Here is a 27,782-nt window from a genome sequence, read left to right on the forward strand (position 1 = left end):
AGAAGAAGAGACAAAAAGTCGAAGTATCAGAGCAGGCGGCTCACGTGGGGAAAGGGAATAGCCTCGTTTCGCGGGGGAAGCTGGGTAATTGTTTAGGGAAGAGCCGGGGAAGCCGGACGAGAACGGGAGGGAGAGGAAAGTCGGAGAAAAAGAGACTAAAGAAGGGAGTGGAAGTGGAAGGTGACGTCGGGGCGGAGCGAAAACAAAACAAGTCCCAAAGCGTCACCGAAAGCCAAAGTGTGGTGCCCCTCCCCCTCCTCTCTATTACTATTACTGTTACTACGCTGGTCTTGCGATTGTGTTCTTCACCGGCCAGCCTTTTCGTGACTCCACCTATCAATTCTCCTTCTCCTTCTTCTATCCTTCTTCTCTCCTATCTTTCTTCTTCTTCCTTCTTTCACTTCTTCTTTTTCCACCCATTTTCTTGCTCTTGAATCTCTTTTCCCCACTTTTGGTGAGTGCTTCCCGAGCCCATCCCGCTCTATCCCCGGACTTCATTTTGCGCTGGATATGTAAATTGCTTTGGCTAACATATGCACTGCAACAAGTTAAGAGCACAGAGTATATAGCAAAAATGGCCAAGGTTGATCAAAAGGTCGCCCTCAGTAAGTTGAACTTGCCAACTACTTTCTGTCGCCCATCAATCCACTGATATCCTGCTGTCTAGTCGTCATCGATGGCTGGGGTGTCGCCGGTCCCAACTCCCCCAAGGACGGCGATGCTATCGCTGCCGCTGAGACTCCCTTCATGTCCGGCTTCGCCGAGGCCGACTCGAAGACTGCTCAGGGTTACACCGAACTCGATGCCTCCTCCCTCGCTGTCGGTCTGCCGGAGGGTCTCATGGGCAACAGTGAGGTCGGTCACTTGAACATTGGTGCTGGCCGTGTCGTTTGGCAGGACAGTGTCCGCATTGACCAGACCCTCAAGAAGGGCGAGCTGGGCAAGGTGGACAACATTGTTGCTTCCTTCAAGCGCGCCAAGGAGGGTAACGGCCGTCTGCACCTGTTGGGTCTGGTCTCGGACGGTGGTGTCCACTCCAACATCACCCACCTGGTCGGTCTGCTGAAGGTCGCCAAGGAGATGGAGATTCCTCAGGTCTTCATCCACTTCTTCGGCGATGGCCGTGACACCGAGCCCAAGAGCGCTACCAAGTACATGCAGCAACTGCTCGACCAGGCCAAGGAGATCGGTGTTGGTGAGATCGCTACCGTTGTCGGACGTTACTGGGCTATGGACCGCGACAAGCGCTGGGACCGGGTTGAGATCGCCATGAAGGGTATTGTCTCCGGCGAGGGTGAGGAGAGCTCTGACCCCGTCAAGACCATCAATGAGCGCTATGAGAAAAAGGAGACCGATGAGTTCTTGAAGCCCATCATTGTTGGCGGCAAGGACAGACGTGTGCAGGGTATGTTTTGTTTCCTTTGCTCAATGATGAAGGTGCTGACCTGCGATAATAGATGGCGACACTCTCTTCTTCTTCAACTACCGTTCCGACCGTGTCCGTGAGATCACTCAGCTGCTGGGTGACTACGACCGCTCTCCCAAGCCCGAATTCCCTTACCCCAAGGACATCCACATCACCACCATGACCCGGTACAAGACCGACTACACTTTCCCTGTTGCCTTCCCTCCCCAGCACATGGGTAACGTGTTGGCCGAGTGGCTGGGCAAGAAGGATGTTAAGCAGTGCCACGTTGCTGAGACTGAGAAGTACGCTCACGTTACTTTCTTCTTCAACGGTGGTGTTGAGAAGCAGTTCCCCGGCGAGGTCCGCGACATGATCCCGTCTCCCAAGGTTGCCACCTATGACCTCGAGCCCAAGATGAGCGCTGCCGCCGTGGGTGACAAGATGGCCGAGCGCCTTGGCGAGGACAACTTCGAGTTTGTCATGAACAACTTTGCTCCCCCCGATATGGTTGGTCACACCGGTGTCTACGAGGCTGCCATCCAGGGTGTTGCTGCCACCGACAAGGCCATCGGTGTCATCTACGAGGCCTGCAAGAAGCACGGCTACATCCTGTTCATCACCGCCGACCATGGGTAAGTTTCGCCTCCGACACGTTTGCGCAAGACCTTCTCACTGACATTGGTTTCCTCTTCCCAATAGAAACGCTGAGGAGATGCTTACCGAGAAGGGCACCCCCAAGACCTCCCACACCACCAACAAGGTTCCCTTCGTCATGGCCAACGCCCCCGAGGGCTGGAGCCTCAAGAAGGAGGAGGGTGTTCTGGGAGATGTTGCTCCCACCGTCCTGGCCGCCATGGGCATCGAGCAGCCCGAGGAGATGTCCGGCCGCAGCCTTTTGGTTAAGGCATAGATTTAGCGTATAGAGTAGATGTCATGTATTGTCTGGATACGATTCCATTGATGAAGAAATGAATTATTACGGTGTCTATACTGGGGTTTAGCTTTGGAGCGAGATAGAACAAGATTTTGTTTATTTTCAATTTCTCCCATCCTCTTATACAAGCGTACTTCCGATTAGACCTTGAGAAGTACATCGTATCTCGATCAGCCACAGCACCCACACAGGGTAGGCGTCACACTTCGGTCGATCAACAGCCCGATCGACTACGTATCCGTATAGTCTTCTGAGAATATCCGCAACGATCATTAACAAGGGTATCTAGAACCTCTCAACCTCGTAGTGCCGGGCCAGGATTGGCCACCGCACAAAGTAGCTCTGCGCTGCCGTCGGTGCTTGTTCTTCTTCTTCTTCTTCTTCTTCTTCTCGCACGACCTCCAAGGCGACGTGCATCATCGCCTTCGAGGACCGGTCAGGTACCTTGGCTGCTCTTTCACATCCGCCATCACCAGCAATTATATATCTCCTCGCGTGATAAAGGTGGTCACTGTCTTCCACCCATAGTACTGATAACAGCAATCCGTCTACACTCAAGCAGAAGCTGCCGCCGCCGCTTGTTGCATCTGAGTCTGGAACTGAACGATCTGCATCACGATTGTCAGACCGATTGCCGAAAGCATGTCTATTATCATGATAATCAGAAAACTCACCTCAGTGCGCTTCTTATCAGACTTGTCCTGGTTCTCCTGGATCTGTCCCTCAATGCGCTTGCTATAATAATCACATCACGTCAGTCACAGCTCCCACCCAACGAGGAAGTGGGGAGAGGGGTAACGGTAACTGAAACGTACATTTCCTTCTCAATGAACTCAAGACGTCCATTGACAGCCATCAAGGCCTCACTCTTCTCCTGCTTCAGCAAGACCGGTCCGATCAACTTGTAGATGTTGGACTCGTCATCGAGGGAGTTGAATTCCTTCTGAACGCCGACGTTCTCCTGTTGCTGGGATTCGAGCTTCTGGCGCGCTTCGACGAGACCGTCAAGCTCTATTTAAAACAAGCATCAGCATTCGTTACATGCTTATAACCAATGGTGCGCATAGCATATCCACAGCACCAAGCTAGCTGGAAAAGATAGATGACACTTGCATGCCTATGCTCATGCCCCCCCCTCCTCGAACAGGAAAACAACTCATGGAATACCAACATACCAGTCTGCAAGGCCTGAAACTCCTCAGTAAGCGCCTGCATTTGCTTTTGTGCGTCCGCCATGATGCTGTGTGATAAAGCCCTATTTAGCCCGTGATCGTGTGTGCCGATGTGGTGATTGATGGTCGTCGGGGAAATGGGTTATCTATCGGAGGGGCAAAATGGGAAGCGGAGCGGCAGAAAACCAACCAAAGACGGTAAACAAGACCGTCTGCCCGCCTTTTCGGTGTTCTCTCTGTCTCTTGTCTCTCGTGCCATTCCTCCATTCCTAACTATTTTCTCTTGAATGTCCTCCTCTACCATTCTATCCTAATTAAGGACCTTCTCAACTCCCCCTTTGGAAGAGGTGTTGCTTGATCCAGAATAACGCCCATACGTCATTGTTTGTTTGGTGCAATCGAGTCCTGTCTCCTTCTTTGCGCCCGCAGAGACACAAGACTAGTAGTACTACTAAGTACTCCAGACGGACGGACGAAACCAGGCAGGCTTCCGTCGTCATTCGCTCCCCGCCTTCGAAACAGTCCAGCCAGCCAGCCCTGCTTGCTTCCTAATTCCTGCGATCATTCCGTAACGACACTTCGATCCTTTCCATTTTCACACCATGAGTAATACCGACTTCCTAGGAAGGGCGATTGACACCGTCAAAAAGGCCATCGAGCACGACAATGAGGGCGAATACGAGAAGGCTTATCAGCTGTACTACTCGGCGCTGGAGCTGTTCATGCTGGCACTGAAATGGGAGAAGAACCCCAAGTCCAAGGAAATGATCCGCGCAAAGGCGGGCGAGTACATGGATCGTGCGGAGAAACTCAAGAATCACCTCGCTACTCTAGATAATCGAAAAAAGCCGAGTGCGGTGGGCGCTAACGGCAAGGTGGCGCAGGGGAGTGGGAAGGGAGGGTATGTACATGTCTGCCGACATCGCCTTGCGATCAGTTCTGGCACAGAGAGCATTGTGTGCTGACACTACTTGTTTGGTGAATTAGAAACCAGGACGAAGATGGCGAGGACGCCGACTCGAAGAAGCTACGGTCCGCCCTTGCTGGGGCGATCTTGTCGGATAAACCCAACGTGCAGTGGGAGGATGTTGCCGGTCTGGAGAGCGCAAAGGAGGCATTGAAGGAAGCGGTCATTCTACCTATCAAGTTCCCACACCTCTTCACGGGGAAACGTCAACCGTGGAAGGGTATCCTGCTGTATGGGCCCCCGGGTACGGGAAAGTCCTATCTCGCCAAGGCTGTTGCGACGGAGGCAAACAGCACTTTCTTCAGTGTCAGTAGTAGTGACTTGGTGTCGAAGTGGATGGGTGAGAGTGAAAGGTATGGATACATTAGGGGTCTTATATCGCCACATGCTGGTTCCTAGAGCTAACATGCCCACCTCTACAGACTTGTGAAGCAGCTCTTCAACATGGCCCGAGAAAACAAGCCGGCGATTATCTTCATTGACGAAGTCGACGCTCTCTGCGGTCCTCGTGGAGAAGGTGAATCGGAGGCATCTCGTCGTATCAAGACGGAATTGCTCGTTCAGATGGACGGTGTCGGCAAGGACTCAAAGGGTGTTCTGATCCTCGGCGCAACAAACATTCCCTGGCAACTAGATGCGGCCATTCGTCGTCGATTCCAACGTCGAGTCCACATCAGTCTCCCCGATATCAACGCACGAATGAAGATGTTCATGCTGGCGGTCGGCTCCACACCCTGCGAACTGACGCAAGCCGACTACCGAACCCTGGCAGAGATGAGCGAAGGCTACTCCGGTAGCGATATCAGTATTGCTGTCCAGGATGCGCTGATGCAACCCATTCGCAAGATTCAAACAGCAACACACTACAAGAAGGTGAGCCAGCTAGCCTCCCACCATCCATCCATCCATACAAAAGAGAAGAGCATACCACTAACCACGGAATCCAGGTCATCCTCGACGGCGCCGAAAAGCTAACTCCCTGCTCACCAGGCGACCAAGGCGCAATGGAAATGTCATGGACCACCGTAGAAGCCGACCAACTGCTGGAACCCCCGCTTGTCCTGAAAGACTTCATCAAGGCGGTCCGCAACTCCCGACCAACTGTCAGTCAAGAAGACCTGCAACGAAACTCTGAATGGACCAAGGAATTCGGCAGCGAGGGTGCTTAATCCCACCCTTCTTCCTACTCTTCACACATCCATTTTCTCTCCATCTAGAAGAAGACAGACGAGTCCATCCGTCCTCCCCTCGTTTCGTCTCATTACGACCCGATAGAATCAACCAGGCTCCCATAAAGTCAAGCCTTCGTTCCCATCCGTCCCTATCATGGTTTCAGAGTTTCTCCTTCCCATCCCAATATTGGTTCGATGAACATGAGTTGGTATGCATACTTGAATCTCAAGTTGCTCAATTGGAATGAACGAACGAACGAAAGAAAAGAAAAGAACAATCCACGACCCCACGCACACAAACCTTACACCATCGAAATGCTTCCTACGACTTTATCCCCATCATCTTATTATTCTTTATCTCTCTTATCTTCTTCCTCTCACCTTCCATCTCGGTGTTAGGCAAACTCTGTTTTTTATCATTGTGCAGCAAGGCGAGGCGTTAATCTAAAGTCCACTGTTTTCAATTTTCTCTTTCTGTTTACTTAACTACATGACGAGCTTGGTGTGGAATGAAATGAATGTCGGCTGGAAATTCAATTCTTACGTTATGTGCGTATAGACTAAGTAGCCTTTGTGGTGGTCTTTATTGATTGTTTTCCTGAGGGTTATTGATCGAAAACACACCCACTACTAGTAGACAATAATTATAAAATCAAATTTAGGCTCAGACATATCTCATTAACCATTCAATCTAACCATCCAGAACCAACATAACTAAGAATAAGAGTATATGTGTGAGGGATCCAATGTCCCTGGGGTTGCAACTACACAAACACAGAGTGGGTAGCTAGTAGGTACAGTACCAACGACAATTCCTTTCACAATCCAACCTAGGAGAGGACAACGCCTTAAGACACATCCATCGAAATAACGCCGGGGAATCTTCTCAACGAACCCAAAAGGAAATGCAAAATCATTGGAAAACATTGGGGGGTAGCCCCAGTCAACGGGAAAGAGGGAAGGAGGGAAGAAAGAGAGGCGCTCAACATAAGACTGTTCGAGGGGGCGATCAGGATTTACTGTATGAAGCGTCTCGCCTCTTCAGCACCTCGTTCTTCGCCCGTCTGAGACCCTCACCAAGCTTCTTCGTCTTCTTCCAGTCTTGGCACATCCTTTGCATGCGGACGACGGCCCTGACCATGGAGACGGCAGTCTTCAACTTGGATTGGGGAGTGCGGGTCTTGTTGCGGTCACGGGATTTGACGCCCATGTCGGAGATCATGCGGAGATCAGCTTCGTTGCTGTTGGAAGGAGGATGTTAGTTAAACCATTATACAGAAAAGGTAGGTGTAGAAATGAGGGAACTAACCAGGCAACCCGAACACGCTCGCCAAGTTCCATCAAGCCCTTACTCCAAGCCAGGTCACGGCGGAACTTCTCCTCACGCTTCAGTCGCGCACGAAGCCAGATGATTTCCTTGCCTAGACCGAGCATCTCCTTCTCATGCCTTGTCTTACTGCTCTCGCTCTTTGTCCCCATCTTCTCCACAAGATGGTCATATCGTTCTTGCAGGGCTTCCAGCTCCTTTAATGCCGATTCAGCCTTTCTAGCACAGAATGAACGCTCATCACGGATCCTGCGCATTTGCGCCTTGAGCTCGGCCATACGGGCCTCTCGCTCTGACACCTTGAGCGCGAGCGATTCAGCCTCCAGAGTCGATGATTTGAGTAGCTCATGAAGATCACGCTGGTCTTCTTCTCTCATTGCGGCTCTTTCAAGATCGCGATTCTTCGATTTGACCTCCCGTAGCGTTCGGTGTGCCTCAGACAGCTGTTTCCGTAGGTTCCGGAGCTCATCATGGAGTTTGTTGGAGGGTGAAGAGGAGGGTGAGTGGGATTCGTATTTCTTCATCATCGCATCGTGCAGTTCCTTCTCCAGTTCAGCAAGCCGTGCTTTGTAACTTCTGACGGACGACTTTTGGTCGGCTTCGCGCTGCAGCAACGTCTTCTCACGCTTCCGAGCCTCGTCCAGACTATGACGAAGCATCGAGAGATCTCCATTTGCAGTCGAATGTTCGTTCTCAGCATGTGGCTGCTGCTGAAGGAGGTTCTCAAGCTCTTGTATGCGTCTTTCGTAGCGTTGCGCCTTACTCTTCGTCAATGCAAGCTCGCGATCCCTTCCACCTGAAGTCGTGTGTAGCTTATCGTGAAGTTGGTCGATTTCGGCTGACAGACGGTTCTCTTCCAGGGCAGCCCGCTCGATCTCAGCGCTTAGCTGCTTTTCTAGCGTCTCCTTGGCTTCCAACAATGAGGTTCTGTCCTCCTTGAGGCGTCTAACCTCGCCTTCAAGCCGTAGAACGGATTTTCGGAGATCGACCTTTTCCTTATCGAAACGCGTCGTGTCGTCAACTTGATTTTGGGCCTGATCCAGCTGGACCTGAAGTTCATCGCGTTCGGTCTCAATCTCAGCAGCAGACGTCCGCAAGTCATGCAATTCGACATGAGCATTAGCCAGCTGATCACGGAGTCTCTGTTTCTCGCTGATGAGCTTCTGGATCTGACTGTCGTGTTCTGCAGACCCTTTCTGTGTTCGGCCCTTGGTATACTCCTGTTCTTCCTCCAAGCTTGATTGTAGGACAACAACTTCATCCTCCAGAGCCTGGATCTTTTCTTGAAGCGCTGCCTCTGAGCGTCTAACAATTCTCAAATCCTCCTTGAGAGAAAGGATTTCATTCCGCTGTTCATCGATTATCTCCCGTTTTGATGTCAAATCATCATTCAGTTCTTTGACCTGTCGGCTCAAAACAGCCTCCGAATTGAAGTGGCGCGTCTTTTCGCTATCGATGACTTCTTGCAGTTTCATCTCCTTTCCGGACAGAGTATGTTCGACTTGCTCAAGCTTTTCAATTGTGCGCTTGAAACCAGCTGCCTGATCCTCGGCCCTGTCCTTCTGCAATTGCAAGGCACGCCTGGCGCTCTCCCACCTGTCTTGCTCGAGAGCAAATTGGCCCTCCTTGTCTTCGATTTCGTGGTGGAGAGCCTCAATCTCTTCTTGTAGTCTCTCGACTTCTTCCTTGTACTGAGTACGGACAGTATTTGTATTGTCTAGCGCATGGTGATGCTCTTCCTCCAAGGCTTGTTGTAGCTCCTTAATCTTAGACTGCGCTCTCGCCAGCTCCTGCTGCAGGCCACCGGACTCGTCCGTCAATGCATGATGTCGGGTTTGTAGGAGTTCTTTCTCCTCCGCTTTGCGTTGGACTTCGTCGAGTGCTTCCTGTAATTGGGCGGAGATCCTGTCATATTCCTGTTGGGCTAAGTCTCGCTCGTGTCTTGCCTGCGCAGCATCATCCTGAAGCTTCCGCTCCCTGTCGTTCATCTGCTGTTGAGATTCCCGGTATCGCTCCTCAATTCGAGCTTCGTGATCAGATCGCGTTTCGATATCTTTCTTCAATGTGCTGTTCTCTTGTTGGAGCTCACGAAGCTCCTCCTCCAACTTGCTGGCCTTCTCCTCCAGCTGGCGCGTCAGTCCACTTGTACTGATAGACTTGTTCGCCATCTCATCGTGCAACTCTTGGAGATCTTTCTGAGCCTGGTCCTTCTCCATGACGGCTTGGCTTGCGGCATCCCTCGCTTCTCTTGCATCAGACTTTGCCTGATCCAGCGACTCTTGTAGCTCTTCCATCTGCTCCTTCGCACGTTGCAGTTCTGATTCCAGCTCAGTGAGTGCATCGCGTTCCTTGCCGTCTCTGTCCTTCAATTCCTCGATCTCTTCGTCGCGTTCCTCGATGGCCCGATCCCGCTCTCTTACCGACGCCTCAAGATCTTCAACTTCGTCACGGAGTTTCTCCATTTCCTGAGATTGGCTGTCCTTGGCGTCCCTCAAATCCTCCTGCAGCTCCCTGATTTGGTTGTCTCTCGCTTCGATCTCTTCCCGCATCAAATCCATTTCGCGCTGTATCGTATCGTCGGTCGGTCTTCCCCGCGCTTTCTCCCTGAGCTCCTGAAATTGTATGCGGTACGATTCGAGGTCGCGTTCAGCCTGCTGAAGGCTCTTCTTGTAGCGTGAGATGTCGCGTTGCATCGTTAATTTCGAGACCTTTAGCTCTGTGTTTTCCTTAAGTGCTGCTTGGTTGTAAGCGGGACCGGCCTTTTCCAGTTGCTCCTGCAAGAAGTGAATTTTCAATTTAAGACCGAAATTATCCTTGTCTAATTGATCGATCATCTATTGCTGTTAGCAAAGTTTCCTGGTGACAAAAGTCGTTTATTCACCTTCTCCTGTTCCTTCAATGTCATATTATTTCCCTCATTAAGGACACCACCGTTCCTTGACAACCCTGGAAGCGGTGTGCTCTGCACGCTGCTGCTTGCAACCTGCGGGATAGGAGTGGGCTGATCGTCGGTCGCGTCCTCCTCATCAATATCGGTCATTTCCATTCCAGGCAAGCCCGGCGTGTTGCCATTGCTCAAATAACTCCTGCCTATATGTCCCGGGGTCTTCGGTCCGCGCGTCGTAGACATATTTCGCAAATAATTGTTCTTCGTGGCACTCCTCATAAGAGGCGTAAATTCACCCTTGGGAGGCGCTGCGGTAGGAAGCTGATGTCGACTATTTAACGCGCTTCTTGTCGATTTGGAAGCTGCGCCTGCACGCGGCGTATGAGTCTTGAAACTCCCGGAAATACGCCTTCGACCGTCACCAAGACCTTTAAGAAGGTCATCATCCTTGGAAGGCGTAGCAAACGAATTTTCCACTGAGTCGAGTGCCGTCAAATTGGGTCGTCCCACGCTGCGATAGCCGGTCAAGTAAGTCGCGTTTCCGTCGACTTCGGTGCGCGGCGTGTCGATGTACGGATACGCCATGGCCGACGGGTATAACGCGGGGTTATAGTGCTGAAAATTGGTGTGAACAGTGTATGGGAAGGAGCGAAGGCCATTCAATGGGAAACCATCGCCGACAACACCACTGCAAATCGGGGGGAACGCGGCGGAGGGGACTGACAATCTAAGGTAGTACTGGAAATGCGATGCGATACGGGACGTGTTTTGGGCGGTGAGGCCTCAAGCCCTCGTTCTTGTTGACATCTAGCCCAACGCGACCTAGCGCCCGGTCACGGGGCCCGCGGCCAAGCAATTCGCCGCGTCTCGTCCGGTATGAAGTCATGCCGTAATTTATTTTCAAAGTTCTTATGATCGAAGAAGTTAGTTGAATTGCTGCACCCAGCAGCCTGCAAAATATATTCGAAACAGAAAGTGTGCCTGCTGCAGATATTAGCAACATGGCACCCATGTCTGAGGAGGATCTGGAGTGGTTCAAGTCCACTTTCCACCCCATTCCCAAACCGGAGATCCCTGACGATAGTGTCGATTATTCTCTTTACTATATTCCTTCCAGCCCCGCCCCCGCTGTCGTCGACGAAGTCGCTGAAACACGAGCGAGATTGGTTGAGGTGCAACGTACCTCTGCAGAATTGGTAAAAGACCTACTAAAGGACTATATCTGGCAACGTGAAAGCTTTCGGCTGGAGATCACGAAAGATGATGGTGCGCGACGTTCATTTGTTATACTAATTGGCTTGTCCCAGCCACTAACAGATACCTAGGAGTCACCTCTTTGCACGGGCGCACCAACTTCGGCGATTCAATTGAGGACGAGTGGGTTATCGTGTATCTGTTGCGCGAGTTGACCAAGAAACACAAAAATGTCTGGGCAAAAGCTGTGGATGGTGATGGTCAGTTCCTTTTGGTGGAAGCTGCCGCCACGCTACCTGCTTGGCTAGAACCTGAGGTAGCAGATAACAGAGTCAGTGGCACCTCCGGTATAAAGTCTGTTATGACGCAGGCTAACTTCCTCTCAGGTGTGGATCAATCAAGGTCAACTTGTCATAATCAAGCCCAAGAACGATAAGAAAGGTAGAGTGACGGAAAAGATCTCGCTATCGGATGCAAAGAAGATCATCATGGAGGAGCCGGCACGTCTGATGAGGTCTACCATGATTCAGGAGGAGGCGTTCTACCGTTTGCGTAACTATCCTCAGCAGATCAACGAAAACCTTCACTCTGCGTTCGTGACCATCCCTCGCAAAGTTGCCTTCCTACTTCATCAGAAACCCGCATATATCTCTGCCGCTGTGGAAGCCTTCTATCTACGCGATCCGATTGCACTGCGACCTCTCCGATCCAAGGATACCGACAGCTTCATTTTCAAGCCTGAAGATTTCGTCACCGTGAGCGTCCGCTTCACGCGAGTTGGATATGCGCAGCTCAAAAGCCAAGACTTTCCAGTACCGAAGTCATGGAACGATAAACTACCCACGACAGATGATCAGAAAGCATACGATCGGGCTGAGATAGGCATGAAGTTGGCTTGTGGGTTTGAGATGCTTCTTACGGATCCTCAGAATCAAGACAAGGCAGCCGTCCGAGAAATGAAGCTTATTCTGGAAGATCTGGACACTGGTGATGAACAACTGCCCACAGACAAGGATATTGAAACCTGGGACAAGCGGCAAGATGACGAGAAATGGCTCGACATCAGCTTTGAAGACTTAGATCGAGAGCTCAAAGGCAAGGGGAAAGACAAGGACGGCAGACCGAGCGCTGAGGGTACCTTTGGTGATGCGAATGCGCAAGAAAATCTTCAGCGTATTGTGGCGCAATTCGAGAAGTTCTTGAATGATGATGCGGCTGGCTTCGAAGGAGCAGAATTCTTTGATGACTATGGCACTGACACCGATGATGACGATAATGATGAGGATGAGATGAGCAGTGACGGTGAAGATAAAGAGGCCTCGTTTGACGAAGAGGAATTTTCGAGGATGATGAAGGAGATGATGGGAATGCCATCAGGCGGTTCTGGTCTGCCGGGCTCGTCTCGGCCTTCGAAGCCTCGGGGTCGAGTGGAGGAACTGGATAGCGAATCCGAGGATGACACGGAGCAGATCAAGGAACTTTCGAGGCAAATGGAGGCAGAATTAAAAGGCACGGGAGTGCTTGATCTCAATCGCAAGCCCAAGGCAGCCGGTGACAAGCAGACTTTGGCTGATACAAAGTCGGGAGAAGCAGAGGACGATGACCTACCCGAACTGGATGAGGAAGACATTGACATCAATTTCGCGAAAAACCTTCTCGAAAGTCTTCAGGGCCAAGGTGGTGCGGCTGGTCCAGCGGGAAACATGCTTTCTATGATGAACTTGGCTATGCCCAAGGACGATCGCCACCGCTGATATTGCGATTATGAATGACGAGAATATCAATAATGTCCCAGGGTGACTGTCAACGACAATATTATGTATAGCCGGTCGCTAACATATGGTCCTTCGATGAATCTCCACCAGACGAGACGACCTCATATATCTCTGCCAGACAAGAGGGCAGGTACTTACCTACCGTCGTACTATGCTTAGGGCCCTGGGAAGCCGAACACTTGCTGTGAGGAGCTCGGATCGAGCCCTATAAACTTCAGCCTGCCAACGTAAATATAATGAAGGCTCAGCTGGTGTGCAAAGCGAGGTCAAATGTGATCTAGAAGTACGTGCTCACTGACTGGGAAAGCTGATTATTAGACATTCCTGGATGAAACCACTCCTGCCATGGGACTGGCTGCTCTCATGGAGCTGTATCAGCTATATATCGAACATGATAGAACATAGATGCAGAAATTTTAGGGAACCATGGACATAATGAGATACTGTATATAGTTACTACTTATAGTATGATCATTTGAAGGTGACAGCCCGATGAAGTGATTGCGTCACACAGTAGCTCTAGTATTAACCCACATACTAGTACTAGTATATATATACAACTCAGACACTTACTAGTTGGCGCATTACTAGCAGATATTGGACTCAGTTGCTGAAGAATCTTGGACTATTACTAACATCATGTTCATGACTCCACCAGATTCAGCGTCAGATATAGACCATCAATTGATGAAGCCACCACCATGATGATGCTGTAGTACGCTTGTCACCATATAGTAACTGCCTGTAACATGGGATCTTCATTTAGCGTGCCCGATAAGCCCGATAAGAGGTTGAAGGCCTGCCGATAAGCCCCCCGTGTCGATCACGTGGCGGCGTTATCGGCCGGGCTGGCTCGTACTTCCCCTCGTTGGGCTTCTTCCCCCTCTTTCTTCCCCTCTCTCATTTGCCTCTCTCTTGGTGCCTTTTCCGTGGACTCTCACCTTCTGGGCGGATCCCTGGCACTGGACTGTACGTTACTGCTGGTCTCTTCGTTCAACATCTGGTCCATCTCATCTCAAGTCCCATCGGACCTGTTGTGCTGCAAGTAGCCTTCTGGTGCCGGATTCCCCCGGTCAAGCCGAGCAACCGGGTGCCTGTCTAGTGGCAGAACTCCTAGGCTGTGACGAACAGACCTCAAATCGACATCGCTGTTTCTATACATATTCATTGAAAGTCCTGACTCCGTGACTCTTTACTTAAGCAAATATACATCTGGATATAAAGAATGGCCACCCCGGCTCAATGCTACTACTGTTTCGAGACCCTTGCTGCCTCCTATAGGCGCAGAGAACCAATCAGCCTTGCGTCTGTGGAAGAGCTCTGGGAACGACACGAACAATATAAGAAGCTCGCCACGTTAGATGAGGATGACGATTCGCAATTCGTAGACGAGGACGAAAACACCGCGCCGCTTTCTGGGAAAGGCAGTCGCTCCCAGAAAATCAAAGTGCCCCGAGTCAGTCGGCTTCAGTCTGGCTCGAGCTCCTCTACAACACAATCTCTCGCGTCTACCAACTCATCGCAGTCTGTCCTGTCAAGCTCAACCTCAGTCACGACACCCAATTCCTTGTCAGACACGGCCAGTGGCAAGCCGAGAGAGGACAAATATCCACTGTTTGTAACATGGAATACTGTCTCGAAGCACGGCCACAAATCGCTCCGGGGCTGCATTGGCACATTTGAGGCGCAGGAGCTTGCCGAGGGCCTGAAATCCTACGCGCTCACATCGTACGTATATCCCTTTCATTATCCATGAGACCGGGCCTTCCACCTACACCTTGGCAAGGCTCGCGCATGCTAACCGCCCACAGCGCATTTGATGACACTCGGTTTTCCCCCATTCCAGAGCCTCTTCTGCCATCTCTCTCTTGCTCATTGACGCTCCTCGGGTCTTTCGAGCCATGCACCAACGCTCTGGACTGGATCCTTGGGGTGCATGGCCTTCGCATCTCCTTCATACATCGCGGCAGACGCTATGGCGCAACCTACCTCCCTGATGTCGCGGTTGAGCAGGGATGGACCAAAGAAGAGACCGTCAACAGCCTGATGCACAAAGCAGGCTGGGATGGGCCCTCCGAGAGCGTGGCGAGACGGTTTTTGCGAGGCAGCAGCAATGCTGGTCATGGCGCTGCCACCGCAACCAAGCCATGGGAGCAGGTCTCCGATTTTCGAGCTGTCAAGTACCAGGGCCTCAAGGCCAGCAGCAGCTACGCGGAATGGCAAGAATGGCGCCAATGGGTCCTCTCGCTAGACGATGGGAGCCAACAGCTTTTGAGTTGACGAGCCCAACCAATGATTCCATTCAACCTGGATGTTCAATGATGCGATGGCGTTAATGAGACGGGAGGCGTTTTGTCACTTTTGGTTATTTTATGCATTTGGGACATATTTGCCACATGCCATGTAAACAGCGAAACCACGTACACGAACCGTTTATGTGGACATACCTAATGGGAATATATGTATCTTTCGGTTAAGTGTGCTCATTTCGCGAATAGACCCCTTCGGTACTATATCCTGTAGCTCTCTGATATTGTATACTGAAGTGCCTTGTGTGCTTAATGTCCAGCTACTAAGTTGAATCCATTCCTAATTACAATAGTAGGCGTAATGTGGGCTCAATCTAGTTGAAGGATCAACCAATCCATCCATCAACCAATTACATCATTTGCTATAATTAACTACTAGGTATAAAAGAGAATGGAAAGGACCAAGACCGAAACATCTTTCTTTTGCCACAAAAGCCATACCAGATAATGATCAGAAGAATCCATCCCCTTCAAGGGTAGTAAGCAGCGGATAGGATAATAATAAGAGAGTGGGTGACAGCGAAAGGGAGCAAAGGTATATAAGCTTATAGTAGTAGTAGAAAAGATCCCACAAAAAGTAATAACAATACGATGTATATATACTTATTACCAACCCTTATTTCTTCCCAGTGCGACTCCACAACCCGGCAACCATTTCTTGGACTTTCCGCTCCTGAGCGCGGATCTGCTCTTCCGTCTGACCACGAGCATTGGCACGACCGTCGATTTCCATGTCTCCGTCGTGGTCCCGTCGTTCTTCGATGACGTCGTTGCCGTTGACTCGTTCGGGCTTGGGGTCGACGCTCATCATGCCGTCCATCATTAGGCCGCCGCCTTCGCGAAGCTTGTTGATGGCGCGAACGGTATCGATGGCCTTGTGGAGGGTGCGACGAGCGTTGAAGTTCTTCTTGACTGTCGGGAGGAGATCTTCGCCGGAGCCGAGCTTGTCGGCGGATGTGTCGTAGGGCGGGTTGACCCAGGCGTGTTGCAAGGCGTCGTGGGCTGTCATTCGAGCGCTGGGGTCGATGGTTAGACAACGCTTGATGAAGTCTCGTGCGTCGTGGGAAACACCGCGCCAGTATTCGATTGGGGTGAAGGAGTAGTCTGCTGCAAGGATGGCCTGCATCTCTTCCAGGTTGGAGTCGCGGTCAAAGGGGGTGTAGCCGCATAGCAAGAAGTAGGTGATGACACCGATGGCCCAGATGTCTCTGTTGGGTGGTCGTTAGTATATGAAAATAGTAGTCGTATTGGCAAAGTGCCACGGCGAGGAACGTACACTGGCTTTCCATGGCCACTCTTCTTGAAGATCTCGGGCGCCATGTATCCCGGTGTACCGCACGTCGTTGTAAGAACATGGAACTGCTCCTCGTCCATGATCCTCGACAAACCAAAGTCTGCGATCAGTAGATCCGCATTATCCTCCGGGGTGCGGAAAAGAAGGTTCTCTGGCTTCAGGTCCCGATGCACGATGCCGTGGTCGTGCAGGTATGCCACAGCGGAAAGAATAGCACGAATGAGGTCCGCGGCATCGGATTCGTAGTAACTGCCCTTTCGGCAAATGCGATCGAAAAGCTCGCCACCAAGCGCAAGATCGGTAACCAGATACACTGTAAATTGCGAGGATAGTTAGTCCTCGACAGCTTTGATACTAGACCCCACACCAGTCATGCACATACAGTTGTTCATAGTCTCAAAGTAATCGACCAAGGTCAGGATGTTCTGATGCCCCATCGACACCCTTTTCAGCACCGCGATCTCATTTCGAACCTATCATGATCCCCCCCCATGTTCCTTATCATTAGCCTTCCTGCTATATCTCGACTTTCTCCCCAGCCACATCTGGATCTCCATGAGGGTAAAGAAATACCATGTGCTCACGTCCAGCCATCAAGCGCTTGTTGATGACCTTGGCCGCATAGTAGTGGCCGGTGTCGATGTGCACACATTCCTTGACGACCGAGTAGGAGCCAGCTCCCAGGGTCTTTCCGGTCTTGTATCGGCAGGGCTGGACCTTCGGCCGTTGACCTGCTTGCGGTTGCGACGCCATTTATATATGATATTTCAAGAAGCGACGGAGTCGTGTTTCAGGGGTGGAGATCGTAAGGGTGGACAGTCGATAGGGTCCGGGTTTCAAGGCAGACGGGATAAGGGTGGTTCGGGCCTGCGTCTTCAGCCCCGCGGTTAGTATTAGATGGGTAGACAAGATAGCGTATCCTGGACCCAATAAAGGTGAGCCCAATCAGAAAATCGCTTACATACCTGCAGGAAGTGTGAAGGATTCACAGGCAAAGTGAAACGAGCCAGGGTGATAGGCAGAAATAGGGACTGGGTTGTTCCGTCGCAATGGGACGATGTGGTGGAGTTCCGACTGCGGGGTTTCGGCGCAGACAGCCGTTGGGCGGACACTGTTCGGAGTGGGGGGAGGGTTCCCAAAGCCAGTTGAGGATGATGCTTCTGAGATATACCTACAGAAGACAGACACAGGCTGCTAGCGATGCTGCCCTTCTGGGGGAATGTGGGAAATAAAATTGATGGAGATCGGCGTGGTGGAAGGAAAGTAAGTTGGGGTGACAGATCGGATTGTGTTGCGCCTGCCACAAACAGTCAAACACACGTGCCGAGGTGCTAATCGAGTGTCATCCATGGATCGCGTGCACTACTAGTTGGTCTCGTATATTTATAGAATGCGATTAATTGCGATATACACCGATCAGACGAATGTGATCATTTCCCACATCCACTATAGAAATACGCTACAGGCCCAGGACCCTTATAAAATACATCTATGTTTCTCAAATCGAAAAACTCACTGTGGGGAGGTCCGGAGGTATTTCCCGACATCTTGAACAGCCCTTAAAAGAGGGCACTGGCACTGCTACAACAAGCGTCGTTCTGAGTTTCTTAGCAACATTTCACCCACGAGCTAGATCCTATTATGCATACACTATGTATTGAATGGAGTCAAGATAATAACAATGCTATGTACGCCATTTAAATGACCCTCAATCCCTTCCCTAACGCCTATCCAATGTTGCCCCCGGCCGCATGTATATATCGAAACCGAAGTGTAGAAGAGTTACCGCGGGTATAGCCACCAACCATCAACGCTCAAAACGACAACAAGCAATCATGCAAGAACAAACACATGTTCACATCTGTGCAAGCACTTCTCCCACAACACTCTCCAGCAGCTTCAGCCCGTGGAACTTGGCTACGCTGTTCAAGATGTGCAGCTTCCTCTCAATCTCCTTCCGATCCATCGTTTCCACCCACACTCCACTACAAGAGCAGTGCTCCATGAAGTCACTGACCTTCAGCGTTCCACATTTCGAGCACTTCAGGTCCTGTGTTTGCCACCCGACAATGTACCCCTGAATTTGACCAATCAAGATCTCTTCCTGTGCCAACCGGTCGTATTCCGTTTGGCAGAACGGACAGCGCCATGGCTTGGTCGAGCTCTTACTGGCGTCAACTCCGGGCTCGGGCAGTACATCTTCGTCCCGACACAAATCCAGATCTCGGATCAGGCAGCATGAGCCGCAGGTGAGTTCTGGGATTTTGAGGCTCGCGCCGGGGTTCTCGAAGCGGCCTTCCTTGCTGAACTCGCGCACTTCGAACAGGGCTAGCAATTCGCGACGCAGTAACCGGGTCTCCATAGTGGTCAACTTTGACAGACTAAGGACTTGCATGAGTAGTTTCACGAGTTCCAACACAGGGTTGCGCTTCTCTTCATTAGGGTCCGACAATACACCAGGAAGGACAGGGAAGATGTAATCAGAGGCCAACTCCGGATGTAGGAGCTCGTCACGCTGCCGGCGAATGAGGCCAGTGATTTGCTTCTTCAGTGGCTTCGAGAATTTCTCTGCAAGGGCAGCCGAGGCTTCCTGGCTATCCTCGTCACTGGGGCGTCCAATTGGAATCTGCGTCAATCGAGGTGTAGAGTCGTTTGTGTCCGGCCGTTTGAGACCGTGCATGAGTTCGATATACTCCACAACCCAGTCATGGAAAATACTTTGCATGGGCGTGGGCAGTGTACGGTTGAGTTGCCAGTGCATGACGGTTTCCAACTCTTGTTCATCGGACTCGACGACTTCTTGGCAACCTTTGCCACCGTAGTTATATTCGTCGTACCAAAGCAGGTAGTCCCAGTACTCCTTGATCTCGAGGTCGATGAAATGAAACGAGGGGTTGGCTCGGATGGACTTTAGCACGTACTGACTGTATGCGTAGGCATTGCCCACCTCCGTTTTGGAGGTCTGGAGCAAGAGACGGGTGGAGCTAGCAAAGATGACATTTGACCCAACGCGCCTAAATTCAGCCATCAGGCGCTGGAAAGATTTCCGTGACAGCATCCGCACGTAGTGATGCAAGGACCGATCATAGAGACATGAGACCGGACTCTCTACCCATCGGATCAAATGCTGCACCATAATATCAGCCATGCTGTTTCCGTCGCAAGCCTCAGTCCACCAGTGCTTGACCATCTCACGCAACACAACAGCGCCGGCTGAAGCGAATGCCTTTTCGGAGTACAAGACACCACCTCCGTTAGGGTCTGCGGATTGACCGGACGAAGCCAGGAGTGTATCCGCACCCTCCATCTCGTTAATGATGGACGATGTCAAAATTGTGTTGATTGCCAGATTACGAACTTCTAACTCAATGCATACCGTGGTATACGCGCTTGGAACGTTCACCGATGGCATGGAGACCTTCTCAAGAGGGCCAGAGATATCGTCCTTCTCGTACCCCGCATGATCGGGCCGTGGGTTCGAAGACCACCAGAGCACAACGTTGTTCTGTTGGAGCCGTCTGGCATACGAGATATCGATGAGGAAGCGAGGGTCATCGTTCTCCAAGTTGCAAAGAGGAACGTCACCGTATCTAGCAAGCAATGTCAAGTGTTGAATCCAGGCGGAGAGATAGAGGTAGTGAGTGACCAATCGTCTGGCAATGAAGGACTGCCATCCTAGAGGTGGGAGATCCATATCTGACACTTCCGGTTTGACCGGCAGTGTAGGGTACTCTCGAAGGATCGGAATATCATGGCACAGACGCTTCCGTTGTTGTGACTGGATTACCATAACAGCGGGCATGGTCTCTTCGGACTTGAACTTCTTGATCAAGTCTCCAACCTCCAGGTGAGCCTTTCTCCTAGTAGTCACCTGTGTGGTCCTGAAATGGATCTTGTCCTGATATTCGAAAGCAGCCTGTGACTGGTCTCCTTCCATGGTTTGCACTCTTCGCGCGAGAAGTTCAGAATAGATCTTATCGAGGTTCGGAAGACCCTGAACATCCCGCGTGCGGTTCAAAATCACGACATGTGCCTCATTCTTCGTGCTGGAGAAAAGGGCGAAAATCTGCCTGTCCCCAGATGCGACATGATAGAGGTAATGGAAGGCAAGTGGCGAGTCCAGAAGATACGGTTGCTCTGTGGTTGTCCGGCATAGAGTCGAAAGGTCAAAGCCGCGGTCCAGGCCTTCTCCGAGAACACCCCGTTGCTCCTCATCGAAAGTACAAATGCTACCCAGCTTAAGAACTGCCCGGATGTTGAGAGGGATGTTCTTCTCATAAACGCCCTCAACGCTAGGGTGCTGGAAGAGAACATCGATCTTGTCCGCTTCGCGGAGATACGTCTCTTCCGACAATGTTAACTTGAACAGATGGACCGAAGGATGACCGTTGGGCAGTGTGTGGTTGACCTTTTCAACCTCGCAGTCCGGCACGTCAACATCAGGAAGTGAGTCCTGTTTGAGATTGACGTAAATTTGCCGGGGCACCTTGACTGTGAGAGCATGGATCTTTCGGTCGATCAGCACAAACGCTCGCACAATGCCAGGCCTTCCTGTCTCGGAAAGCTGCAAAATTTGCCAGGTGTTGATGTATAATAACTCGGCTTGGTTTCTGAACAGATTGCTCAATGAATCGCCACCTGCGTTTGCCCTTTCACCGAAAAGTTGACGACGACGAATTCGGGCTTGTTTCTGTATCTTCCACTTCTGCTTCTGGTATTTCAGGAAGCCAACGTAATCATCCGCCATTGACGGCATCTTCGCGGGGAGGGTGGCGAAAGGATCAAGAGAGGTCTTCGACAGACCTTCCGGATGCTTTCGCTTTTGGGAGACCTTAGTTTCGGATGATGGCTTCAGCTTTTGTGTAGAGCTTGCAAGGGCTTCATCCAGATCACCTGTATGTTGGACACGATGGTCAAGAATATTCGTCGAGATATCTGTCAATGGATTCTTTTCTTGCTTATCGGACTTGATGAACATGTCTGTCATCTTCGTTTGCTTGAACCTGTCATCCTTGGTGTTGATCCGCCGTTGCAGCCAGTCGGGGTGAGCAACTCGAGGAACCGGGTTACGGATCTTCTGCAACGCAGCGGGGATGGTAATGAGCTTCTGCACAACGGAGCCCAGACGCTCAAGATAGTAGTCCCAGTCAATCACAGTACGAGGATCCATATCGCCGGGGTCATCTTTAAGCCATTTGCGCAAGAAGAAACGCTTCACGTTCTCCTCAGCAGAGAAGATCGCCACTGGAATGGCTCGTTCGGTGACAGGCGTGTTCCGTGGCTTGGATGAAATGATGTATTTGCAGTTCAAGCCCTTGTCCTTCACCATCTGCTCACCCAGGAACTCTGCCAGACGCCGCGCAGTTGTGATAGACGTTGACTTCTGGTTTCCATACTCTTCAAGTGTCTTCGTCATGCTCCTGTTCTCCGAAATGAGATCAATAAGTTCTTCGTCGGCCAAAGTTGCACCGTGCTCGTAAAGTACATCCAACCATCGGTCAGCCACCTTAGCCACTGCAGCATACGTCTCAGTAAGATTTGTGCCTTCCAGGAAGAATCGGAAGATTTGAGTTTGGAAAATCTTGATCAGTTTCAGCTCTCCACGACGTTTGACCTCGAAACCCTTCAGTTCCGCCAGGGAGCCGTCATGGTTGAATACTGCATAACGTTTCTTCAAGTTCTTGTCTTCCTCCTTTGAGGTTGGCAAGATCATGGCTCTGTACGGACCATCGACTTCGAAGAAGATAGAGTTCTCACTGTTTTTGTCGTATCTGAATGTAGCAGGGTCGACCAGAGTCTGGTACTGATGATTTGTGTAGCTTCCGTGGACGAGGTGGTTCAGCATGACACACGGATATGAGATACCCAGCTTCTTGCCGTTTTTCAGGGTAAATGAAAAGTTCTCGGGGAATGAGCCCGGCAACATACACCAGATACCGTCAGTGTCGAGCTCCAGAGGTCGCCCGATGCGTTCTACTAGCTCTCTTGCCATCTGAATGATGCGAGCACCAGTCAGACACGTAACACCAGCCATTTCCATAGAATACCATCGAGATCCTTTTCTCATGACATAACCATAGAAACTGTTAAGAATGACTTTGTGGGCAAGCTGCAAGGAATCATAGAGGACGATCATCTTTTTGGCCTCTTCCACCTCCGCAGCTGACGCGCCTGAAGATTTGAGAGCATCAGTCTTGCCTTTCCAGACCTTCTGCTTTCCCTTGAAATCGTATCTTCGGTCACGGAAACTGCGGACAGTGTCGACATAGAATGGATTCTCTCGTTGACAAATGATGGCCTCCCTAACCATTGTTTTGCTGTCGTGAATCTTGTGGTAAATCTTTTTGCTGTAATCCTGTAGTCGCTTTTTGACGATGCCGGCTTGCTCTTCGATGCTCATATCACCGAAGGACCTCATCGGGCTATTCTTGTGCTTTCCAGGGAACCTCTCATTTGCCACAGCCTGACGAATCATGTTGTACTCGTCACGCTTGGCCGGAAGGAATTCACCTCTCCATGCCCATGGCATTCGCCTATCGCATGACTTTCCGGGTCGGTTGAAGTCACAAGCGGCACAGTTCGACTCTTGAATCATGGAGTCAGGCTGCAGTCGATTGGTGATCATGATGTTCGGATACATAGATGCAACGTCCAAGTGATAGATGAAGGGCACTTCATCCCTGTGTGGTCTCTCTTTGAGGTCAATCAACTTGTCCGCAATTTGCTTCTTAACTTCCTCGTAGTTCGTAACATCGTCCATCGACTTCTTCTCTTCTACCTCGATACTGAACTTCAACGCGGCATCCAGATCCCGGAGGAGCTCGTCTATCGCCGAAGGTTGCACGTTGAACGTAACAGGGATATCGCTTCGAAACACACCAGCTTCAATACTCTCGACGTGTCCTCCGACATAAGTTTCTGATTCGAGTAGATGTCCTTCATAGAAAGACTCCGGGGGGTCTTTGTGCTTGTTGGGCAGGACGATGTTTCCTTGGTACGCCTGCACCATGAGCAGCATCTCACATAGAGTTCCAGTTCCCTTTCTCAGCGTGTCGTCGGGATTGATAGGAAGAATAGTACACAGGGAGAAGATGAAAGGATGGACATATTTCATGTAGAGGTAGTATGTGGCGACGGCATCGGAAACAGAATATTCTGCCAGGGTCTGAGGGCGTTCGCTTGCGTACGGAGTCATCAGCTCTGGGTCGAGTTCGTCGGGATCGTATCCAAGTTTTGCGACAGTAACAGCTTTCAAACCGCGACTTCCCTGGGGTAAATAACTATCACGGTTCACCCAGGCGAAGCAATCCATGTGAACACAGTGGTCACTTTGGTAGATATCCTCGCTGTTCTTGCGGAAACCGATCTCTCTGTACATGTCGATGCCGAGAACGCTAGCCCTAGCTTCCACGAAAGGCCAATCGAAAAAGTCACCGTTATAGGTAGCAATGACAGTAGGCTTCGCTTCTTTGATATGTTCGAAGAATCGCTCTAGAACACCGCGTTCGTCGGGTTCGTTGAAGATCATGAAAGGACCACTGTACTCTGGCTTGGGCGTGTATTCGAAATCATTGATGTCTTCGGATACGATCTCACGGTTGGTGATTAGAAATCCTTGCCCGTCGATCATGTAGGATATCATCATGATTTGGTCAATCACGGAGTCGGGAAATTTCAGCGGTAGCTTGGTTGTTTCAATATCGAAGGCTAGAACGACAGGGTCGGCTCGCGTGAGTCGTTCTTCTATGCAGGTCAATGAGATAATGCCGTGTTTTGCCTCTACTGTGTACCATTTTCCTATTCGGATGTCTTGAAGCCGTTAGCGACGTGAAGAGAATACATATTTGATGCGGACACATACCCTTGTCAATTGAGACTCGAACATGATAAGGAACATCATATTCTCGAATATCAATAATGAAGTCGCTCGCGTTCATAGTAGCATTAGATCGTGATTCATTAATAAGTTCATCGTCAAAAAGGTCAAACCCAGCATTTGCGCTACAGATACCGGTCAGCCCAAACTCCCAAGACATAGGCTCCAGATCGATGTACGTACCTGGAGATCTCCATATAAGTATCCATCACATTTACATTCTTCTTGTTCTTCTCCGCCAGAGGAAGAAGTGTTTTGCGAACCTCCAACAAGTGGCTCACACTCGCAAAGTTGAGTTGGAGAAATATCCGTTTGTACCCAAGCAGATGGTTTGGCAGCTTGAGGTCCTCTTTCTCCACCCGCGTTATCTTCTTGATGAGCCCTTCAAACATCCTCCGACACCAATCCTCGACCTCAGTTTCACGGCCCTTCTTCACAGCAATTAAGAAATATGGGTCGTATTCAACAGTTGCCTTGAAACTCCCACCTCCATCTTCGAGAAAGTAGTAATCCACGCCGGCGCGTCCTCCGGGGACATTCGGGTCTTCTATAGAGGTACTGTGCATGTTGATGAGCCAACCGACTCGTTTTTCGCCGGATTCAAACCGGGGGAACCCCAAGGATTCATCGATGCTGTTGGCCAGTCGGATTGCCTCGAATTTCTCATCTTGAGAGGTTGCTTCGGTCGATCGGAGGGACGAAAACTCGATTGTCTTCGTTCTTTTGGGATTAAAGGATGCCGCGCTTGATCGGAACTTGTTCCCAAACTTGCTGGGTTTTCTTGAAGGCATTGCGACGGCGACGCGCCCACTGGCCGGGGCTGAAGATCACTGCAGAGCAAGGCGATAATGATTTAGGCGAAACATGGAAAAGCAATGGTGTAATCAACACAGGACAAAGCTGCGCATAGTTGACTTTTGGTGTAAATTAGCTTCTTTTCTTTGTGAAATGGACGTTTCTTCACAGACACAGTTGAGCGCGCTCCAATGTAACTGAATTGGTCGTTGATCCACTTGCATGTTGCGGAGCCCAGATTTGCCCTACGCCATTCCGACGCGTTCGCGTTTTCTACTTTACGCGTAGTCATTGGATGATCGCGGGCACCTCGGGGAAACTATCCATTTCTGCTGGCTAGCCGGGATGTATCGGATAATACATTGATCCGTATACCGCGCATAGTTACCCGGTAGAGAAAATGCCCGCATAAGGCCATAGATCGGATATAGAGCGACGACAAGGTATCTCGAACCCACAATTGGATCTTACATAATGGCCGACGATGCGCGGGACCCAACTACCTCCACTCCGGAAGTGAGAGAGCCTGGGCAACAGGGAGACCGGAAGCCGAAGCATGAGTTTCCTAAGTCGCAGGTCGGGAAGCTGTGGGATGCCTTCGGAAACCCCGAAGAGCCCGTGAATATGCTGCCTACAGCGACAACCAAGACCGGACAAAAGGCAAAGGATATCACGGTCACTGAGGCTATGAAAACAATGTCACTCGAAAATGCCACGTCTTTCCATAAAGCGCCGTGTGCGCGTGACTCGCTGCTGCTCGGAATCGGGGCCGGGTTCGGTGTAGGCGGCGTTAGGGGCGTGGTTGGAGGTATGAAATTCTAATAACGGATCTGATATAATACATGGTCGCTGATGAATTGAATGAATTTAGGACTGCGCTCTATGTGGACCGCTTGTAACTGGGCGGTAGGTGCTTTCGCTATTACAGCGCTTGCAGCCCACGAGTTCTGCCAACGGCGTCGCGTGGAGGAATTAGACGGCATGAAACAGGCAGTGGAGTTGATGAAGGCACTCAAGGATAAGAAACAACGTGAGAAGGAACAGAAGATCGAGGAAGCTGCCCGTTTGGCAGAGGAGGAAAGGAAACGGAAGAGCTGGACCAACCTATCGAACTACAAGTTTTGGTAGGCTTTTTGTGCATCGCATGGAGTACTGGAGTTGGATGGAATCTCATTGTATAGTACTATGTATAAAGTGGGCTGGTTGCAAAAGTACATATTCCTCTCTATATTAGGGGCTGCTACCCTATCCAACCTTGAAGTTGTGATGTCATGTCTCGTGTCGATTATTTCAATCCAACGCCCGTTTCGATAAAGCCATAATAACCGATAAACTCCAGAAGTGTTAGGGATATCGTAAAGGATAGAAGGTGTGTCTCGAGACAAGGGTGTTCATACGCATATGCATACTCATGTGAAATCCGCATCTAGACGTCAAACTTGACCCTTTTCTGAATGGCACCAGATTGGATAGACCGTATCCTCTCGAAGTCGGCACCGTCTCGGCGTTCTCGCCGCTTTTCGCGCGCCTCTCTGGCTTCACGGCTCCTCCATTCTGCGACCTGTTTCTTTCTCCTCTCTGACCTGGCCCAAGCCATTGCCGCAGTCGGTTTGAAACCAATTCCATTCAGCCCATATCCGTCGTCAGTAGGATCAGTCGGGTTGTGACCCGTGATTTCCGAGTCATGCCATGTAAGTGGGTTCTCAGCTGTATCGGTTATAAGAGGTGGTGATGCACTGCGGCTACGCATCCTGGGAGAAGTCGTAGGGAGCTTCTTCTTGCGAGGGCTGGGTGTCGATCGTCTCTTTCTGGGAGATGGTGATCCGGATCTAGCAATTTCAGGAGACTGAGTAGCTTCCGCAAACTCTGACAGCTCCCCTGGGCTGGGACTAATCTCCATCGAGGTGTTCGCTTCGGATAAGGTGTAAGACTCATGAGAATCACCGTCTGAGGTAGGCCAGTTCCCCGACTGTGCCGTATGTGCGACTATGCCCTGATCTACTCCATACGGCACTGGCGACGTAGAAAATTGATCCCCGCGGATAGCCAATCGCCCCAAGCGACCAGCGACTAGCGCTCGCGGGCTGTATCGACCCCAGTCCTCTGCTTCCCGGATCTTGGATTCCTGGGGGTTGGGGATTGAGCCGCTTGATGTAGGTGAAGCGGAAGGACTGCGGTAATCAGAATCTTCGGACGATGCTCGCTTACGTTTAGGCGATTCAGAGGACATCGTCGGCAGGGTAGTTGGCATCATCGCGGGGCTGGGATTCATTGCGAAGGTGGGGGCATCACATCGACCGCGCCGGCTATGGTAAAGAATGACACAGTAAGTGTGCGCTAAATAATAAAGCTAGCTTCTTAGTATCTTGACCAGAGTCATAAACGAAGCCATTATAACTAAGTAAATGGGGAGAGCACTGATGCTCGGGTCATCATATATGGTAGTAGCTGAACGAAGGGAAAGCGCAATGGGGTTGTCAGTCCTCGCTGGGGGGGGTTGAGAGGGGGAAGCCGGTCTGGGTGGTCATCGGCCCCTTCCTCCGCCCGGTGAATAAGCAGCGATCGACCCTGTAACTTAAGAGTAGTTAACTAGTTAGTAGCTAGGATTCCTCCGCTGTTGGCTCGGATTAGATATCCAGGATACGGTTGGTTCCTTTGTTTAGATCGCTACT

General features: G+C 50.8%; 9 protein-coding genes across 9 annotated transcripts; 5 read left to right on the forward strand and 4 right to left on the reverse strand.

Moving 5' to 3' along the window:
- The first annotated feature begins 220 nt into the window (after positions 1–220).
- Positions 221–2,448, forward strand: BO79DRAFT_207649 (2,3-bisphosphoglycerate-independent phosphoglycerate mutase). Its single transcript, XM_025682222.1, has 5 exons — positions 221–454; positions 549–605; positions 668–1,405; positions 1,458–2,040; positions 2,108–2,448. The coding sequence occupies exons 2-5, from the start codon at positions 575–577 to the stop codon at positions 2,316–2,318; spliced, it is 1,563 nt and encodes a 520-aa protein (XP_025542820.1). The 5' UTR covers positions 221–454; positions 549–574; the 3' UTR covers positions 2,319–2,448.
- Positions 2,449–2,451: 3 nt separating this feature from the next.
- Positions 2,452–3,646, reverse strand: BO79DRAFT_207650 (tubulin-binding prefolding complex subunit YKE2). The gene is made up of 4 exons (XM_025682223.1): positions 3,518–3,646; positions 3,158–3,353; positions 3,017–3,077; positions 2,452–2,950 (listed from the first exon to the last, which is right to left on the reverse strand). The coding sequence occupies exons 1-4, from the start codon at positions 3,576–3,578 to the stop codon at positions 2,897–2,899; spliced, it is 372 nt and encodes a 123-aa protein (XP_025542821.1). The 5' UTR covers positions 3,579–3,646; the 3' UTR covers positions 2,452–2,896.
- Positions 3,647–3,994: 348 nt separating this feature from the next.
- BO79DRAFT_70876 (AAA family ATPase VPS4) lies at positions 3,995–5,774 on the forward strand. The gene is made up of 4 exons (XM_025689636.1): positions 3,995–4,415; positions 4,502–4,834; positions 4,904–5,354; positions 5,429–5,774. Exons 1-4 carry the CDS (start codon positions 4,117–4,119, stop codon positions 5,648–5,650), a joined length of 1,305 nt encoding a protein of 434 aa, XP_025542822.1. The 5' UTR covers positions 3,995–4,116; the 3' UTR covers positions 5,651–5,774.
- A 5,094-nt stretch (positions 5,775–10,868) lies between these two features.
- On the forward strand, positions 10,869–13,234 carry BO79DRAFT_168122 (putative regulatory factor Sgt1; the record flags this gene model as incomplete). Its single annotated transcript, XM_025679410.1, has 3 exons — positions 10,869–11,133; positions 11,193–11,392; positions 11,448–13,234. 3 exons carry the CDS (start codon positions 10,869–10,871, stop codon positions 12,813–12,815), a joined length of 1,833 nt encoding a protein of 610 aa, XP_025542823.1. The 3' UTR covers positions 12,816–13,234.
- A 520-nt stretch (positions 13,235–13,754) lies between these two features.
- On the forward strand, positions 13,755–15,290 carry BO79DRAFT_235886 (AMMECR1 domain-containing protein). The gene is made up of 2 exons (XM_025684530.1): positions 13,755–14,564; positions 14,648–15,290. The coding sequence occupies exons 1-2, from the start codon at positions 14,062–14,064 to the stop codon at positions 15,114–15,116; spliced, it is 972 nt and encodes a 323-aa protein (XP_025542824.1). The 5' UTR covers positions 13,755–14,061; the 3' UTR covers positions 15,117–15,290.
- Positions 15,291–15,631: 341 nt separating this feature from the next.
- On the reverse strand, positions 15,632–17,687 carry BO79DRAFT_189878 (serine/threonine-protein kinase). Its single transcript, XM_025680693.1, has 5 exons — positions 17,405–17,687; positions 17,013–17,312; positions 16,822–16,912; positions 16,422–16,752; positions 15,632–16,353 (listed from the first exon to the last, which is right to left on the reverse strand). The coding sequence occupies exons 2-5, from the start codon at positions 17,190–17,192 to the stop codon at positions 15,762–15,764; spliced, it is 1,194 nt and encodes a 397-aa protein (XP_025542825.1). The 5' UTR covers positions 17,193–17,312; positions 17,405–17,687; the 3' UTR covers positions 15,632–15,761.
- A 390-nt stretch (positions 17,688–18,077) lies between these two features.
- On the reverse strand, positions 18,078–24,442 carry BO79DRAFT_207656 (DNA polymerase epsilon catalytic subunit POL2). Its single transcript, XM_025682224.1, has 2 exons — positions 24,301–24,442; positions 18,078–24,248 (listed from the first exon to the last, which is right to left on the reverse strand). Exon 2 carries the CDS (start codon positions 24,067–24,069, stop codon positions 18,295–18,297), a length of 5,775 nt encoding a protein of 1,924 aa, XP_025542826.1. The 5' UTR covers positions 24,070–24,248; positions 24,301–24,442; the 3' UTR covers positions 18,078–18,294.
- A 1,104-nt stretch (positions 24,443–25,546) lies between these two features.
- BO79DRAFT_285581 (cytochrome oxidase biogenesis protein, Cox20 subunit) lies at positions 25,547–26,334 on the forward strand. Its single transcript, XM_025688375.1, has 2 exons — positions 25,547–25,918; positions 25,982–26,334. The coding sequence occupies exons 1-2, from the start codon at positions 25,585–25,587 to the stop codon at positions 26,236–26,238; spliced, it is 591 nt and encodes a 196-aa protein (XP_025542827.1). The 5' UTR covers positions 25,547–25,584; the 3' UTR covers positions 26,239–26,334.
- On the reverse strand, positions 26,305–27,554 carry BO79DRAFT_207658 (uncharacterized protein). Its single transcript, XM_025682225.1, has one exon. The coding sequence runs from the start codon at positions 27,380–27,382 to the stop codon at positions 26,537–26,539; it is 846 nt and encodes a 281-aa protein (XP_025542828.1). The 5' UTR covers positions 27,383–27,554; the 3' UTR covers positions 26,305–26,536.
- Positions 27,555–27,782: the final 228 nt, after the last annotated feature.

This window comes from Aspergillus costaricaensis (genome assembly GCF_003184835.1).
Source record: "Aspergillus costaricaensis CBS 115574 unplaced genomic scaffold BO79scaffold_6, whole genome shotgun sequence".
In the NCBI taxonomy this organism is placed as follows: domain Eukaryota; kingdom Fungi; phylum Ascomycota; class Eurotiomycetes; order Eurotiales; family Aspergillaceae; genus Aspergillus; species Aspergillus costaricensis.

Bases quoted from the DNA above. Each gene is read 5' to 3' on its own strand.
- BO79DRAFT_207649 (XM_025682222.1), top strand. From the start codon at position 575: ATGGCCAAGGTTGATCAAAAGGTCGCCCTCA. The intron at 1,406-1,457 runs GTATGTTTTGTT...CTGCGATAATAG, and splicing joins CAAGGACAGACGTGTGCAGG to ATGGCGACACTCTCTTCTTC. The intron at 2,041-2,107 runs GTAAGTTTCGCC...TCTTCCCAATAG, and splicing joins TTCATCACCGCCGACCATGG to AAACGCTGAGGAGATGCTTA.
- BO79DRAFT_207650 (XM_025682223.1), bottom strand. From the start codon at position 3,578: ATGGCGGACGCACAAAAGCAAATGCAGGCGCTTACTGAGGAGTTTCAG. The intron at 3,354-3,517 runs GTATGTTGGTAT...TGTTTTAAATAG, and splicing joins GTTTCAGGCCTTGCAGACTG to AGCTTGACGGTCTCGTCGAA. The intron at 2,951-3,016 runs GTGAGTTTTCTG...ATCGTGATGCAG, and splicing joins CTGATAAGAAGCGCACTGAG to ATCGTTCAGTTCCAGACTCA.
- BO79DRAFT_70876 (XM_025689636.1), top strand. From the start codon at position 4,117: ATGAGTAATACCGACTTCCTAGGAAGGGCGATTGACACCGTCAAAAAG. The intron at 4,835-4,903 runs GTATGGATACAT...CCACCTCTACAG, and splicing joins TGGATGGGTGAGAGTGAAAG to ACTTGTGAAGCAGCTCTTCA. The intron at 5,355-5,428 runs GTGAGCCAGCTA...CACGGAATCCAG, and splicing joins CAGCAACACACTACAAGAAG to GTCATCCTCGACGGCGCCGA.
- BO79DRAFT_235886 (XM_025684530.1), top strand. From the start codon at position 14,062: ATGGCCACCCCGGCTCAATGCTACTACTGTTTCGAGACCCTTGCTGCC. The intron at 14,565-14,647 runs GTACGTATATCC...AACCGCCCACAG, and splicing joins AAATCCTACGCGCTCACATC to CGCATTTGATGACACTCGGT.
- BO79DRAFT_189878 (XM_025680693.1), bottom strand. From the start codon at position 17,192: ATGGCGTCGCAACCGCAAGCAGGTCAACGGCCGAAGGTCCAGCCCTGC. The intron at 16,913-17,012 runs GTATTTCTTTAC...GGATCATGATAG, and splicing joins TGGCTGGACGTGAGCACATG to GTTCGAAATGAGATCGCGGT. The intron at 16,753-16,821 runs GTATGTGCATGA...CGCAATTTACAG, and splicing joins CTTTGAGACTATGAACAACT to TGTATCTGGTTACCGATCTT.
- BO79DRAFT_207656 (XM_025682224.1), bottom strand. From the start codon at position 24,069: ATGATCGACGGGCAAGGATTTCTAATCACCAACCGTGAGATCGTATCC.
- BO79DRAFT_285581 (XM_025688375.1), top strand. From the start codon at position 25,585: ATGGCCGACGATGCGCGGGACCCAACTACCTCCACTCCGGAAGTGAGA. The intron at 25,919-25,981 runs GTATGAAATTCT...GAATGAATTTAG, and splicing joins CGTTAGGGGCGTGGTTGGAG to GACTGCGCTCTATGTGGACC.
- BO79DRAFT_207658 (XM_025682225.1), bottom strand. From the start codon at position 27,382: ATGAATCCCAGCCCCGCGATGATGCCAACTACCCTGCCGACGATGTCC.